The 2,462-nt window shown below is 69.4% G+C and overlaps 1 protein-coding gene across 1 annotated transcript in view; it reads right to left on the minus strand.

Annotated features, from left to right (window-relative positions):
• Positions 1-698: 698 nt before the first annotated feature.
• The window catches only part of LOC147086710 (uncharacterized), a gene marked incomplete at its 3' end in the record, with an annotated part of 11,420 nt that continues 9,656 nt past the window's right edge, over positions 699-2,462 (minus strand). Inside the window, exons 3-6 of the mRNA XM_085978305.1 lie at positions 2,320-2,438; positions 1,587-1,894; positions 899-1,078; positions 699-776 (exon numbers count right to left, since the gene is read on the minus strand). Of these exons, the coding sequence (XP_085834431.1) occupies positions 699-776; positions 899-1,078; positions 1,587-1,894; positions 2,320-2,438 (685 nt within the window). The remainder of the gene's footprint in view (positions 777-898; positions 1,079-1,586; positions 1,895-2,319; positions 2,439-2,462) is intronic.

A 2,462-nucleotide genomic window follows, 5' to 3' on the forward strand; every position in this document is an offset into this window, starting at 1 on the left:
GAGGTATTGAGGGAGCGCCGCACAGTCGGAGGGGCGGTACTGAGGGAGCGCCGCACTGTCAGAGGCGTAGTACTGAGGTAGCGCCGCACTGTCGGAGGGGGGGTACTGAGGAGCGCCGCACTGTCGGAGGGGCAGTACTGTGGAGCGCCGCACTGTCGGAGGGGCGGTACTGAGGGAGCGCCGCACTGTCGGAGGGGCGGTACTGAGGAGTGCCGCACTGTCGGAGGGGCAGTACTGAGGGAGCGCCACACTGTCGGAGGGGCAGTACTGAGGGAGCGCCGCACTGTCGGAGGGGCGTTGCTGAGGGAGCGCCGCACTGTCGGAGGGGCAGTACTGTGGGAGCGCCGCACTGTCGGAGGGGCGGTACTGTGGGAGCGCCGCACTGTCGGAGGGGCGGTACTGTGGGAGCGCCGCACTGTCGGAGGGGCAGTACTGAGGGAGCGCCGCACTGTCGGAGGGGCAGTACTGTGGGAGCGCCGCACTGTCGGAGGGGCGTTGCTGAGGCAGCACCGCACTGTCGGAGGGGCGGTACTGAGGGAGTGCCGCACTGTCGGAGGGCAGTACTGAGGGAGAGTCGCACTGTCGGAGGGCAGTACTGTGGGAGCGCCGTACTGTCGGAGGGGCAGTACTGTGGGAGCGCCGCACTGTCGGAGGGGCGTTACTGAGGCAGCGCCGCACTGTCGGAGGGGCGGTACTGAGGGAGCGCCGCACTGTCGGAGGGGCAGTACTGTGGGAGCGCCGCACTGTCGGAGGGGCAGTACTGAGGCAGCGCCGCACTGTCGGAGCGGCGGTACTGAGGGAGTGCGGCACTGTCGGAGGGGCGGTACTGAGGGAGCGCCACACTGTCGGAGGGGCAGTACTGAGGGAGTGCCGCACTGTCGGGGAGGGAGCGCCGCACTGTCGGAGGGGCAGTACTGACGGAGCGCCGCACTGTCGGAGGGGCGGTACTGAGGGAGCGCCGCACTGTCGGAGGGGCGGTACTGAGGGAGCGCCGCACTGTCGGAGGGGCGGGACTGAGGGAGCGCCGCACTGTCGGAGGGGCGGTGCTAAGGGAGCGTCGCACTGTCGGGGGGCAGTACTGAGGGAGCGCCGCACTGTCGGAGGGGCAGTACTGAGGGAGCGCCGCACTGTTGGAGGGGCGGTACTGAGGGAGCGCCGCACTGTCAGGGGGCAGTACTGAGGAGCGCCGCACTGTCGGAGGGTGGTACTGAGGGAGCGCTGCACTGTCGGAGGGGCACTACTGAGGGAGCGCCGCACTGCCGGAGGGGCAGTACTGAGGGAACGCCGCACTGTCGGAGCGGCAGTACTGAGGGGGCGCCGCACTGTCGGAGGGGCAGTACTGTGGGAGCGCCGCACAGCCGGAGGGGCTGTACTGAGGGCACGCCGCACTGTCGGAGGGGCAGTACTGAGGGAGCGCCGCAGTGTCGGAGGGGCGGTACTGAGAGTGCACCGCACTGTCAGAGGGGCGGCACTGAGGGAGCGCCGCACTGTCGGAGGGGCGGTCCAGAGGGAGCGCCGCACTGTCGGAGGCGCGGTACTGAGGGAGCGCCGCACTGTCGAGGGGCGGTATTGAGGGAGCGCCGCACTGTCGGAGGGGCGGTACTGAGGGAGCGCCGCACTGTCGGAGGGGTAGTACTGAGGTAGCGCCGCACTGTCGGAGGGGCGGTACTGAGGGAGTGCCGCACTGTCAGAGGGGCAGTACTGAGGGAGCGCCGCACTGTCAGAGGGGCAGTACTGTGGGAGCGCCGCACTGTCGGAGGGGCAGTACTGAGGGAGCGCCGCACTGTCGGAGGGGCGGTACTGAGGGAGCGCCGCACTGTCGGAGGGGCAGTACTGAGGGAGCGCCACACTGTCGGAGGGGCAGTACTGAGGGAGCGCCGCACTGTCGGAGGGTGGTACTGAGGGAGCGCTGCACTGTCGGAGGGGCAGTACTGTGGGAGCGCCGCACTGTCGGAGGGGCATTACTGAGGCAGCGCCGCACTGTCGGAGGGGCAGTACTGAGGGAGTGCAGCACTGTCGGAGGGGCAGTACTGTGGGAGCGCCGCACTGTCGGAGGGGCAGTACTGAGGGAGCGCCGCACTGTCGGAGAGGCAGTACTGTGGGAGCGCCGCACTGTCGGAGGGGCGTTACTGAGAAGCGCCGCACTGTCGGAGGGCGGTACTGAGGGAGTGCTGCACTGTCGGAGGGGCAGTACTGAGGGAGCACCGCACTGTCGGAGGGCGGTACTGTGGGAGCGCCGCACTGTCGGAGGGGCGTTACTGAGGCAGCGCCGCACTGTCGGAGGGGCGGTACTGAGTGTGTGCCGCACTGTCGGAGGGGCAGTACTGAGGGAGCGCCGCACTGTCGGAGGGGCAGTACTGAGGGAGCGCCGCACTGTCGGAGGGGCAGTACTGAGGGAGCGCCGCACTGTCGGAGGGGCAGTACTGAGGGAGCGCGCACTGTCGGAGGGGCAGCACTGAGGA

The sequence above is a fragment of the Somniosus microcephalus genome, unplaced genomic scaffold (assembly GCF_052327205.1).
Source record: "Somniosus microcephalus isolate GS21.2 unplaced genomic scaffold, FLI_Smic_1.0 unresolved_chr7, whole genome shotgun sequence".
Classification (NCBI taxonomy): domain Eukaryota; kingdom Metazoa; phylum Chordata; class Chondrichthyes; order Squaliformes; family Somniosidae; genus Somniosus; species Somniosus microcephalus.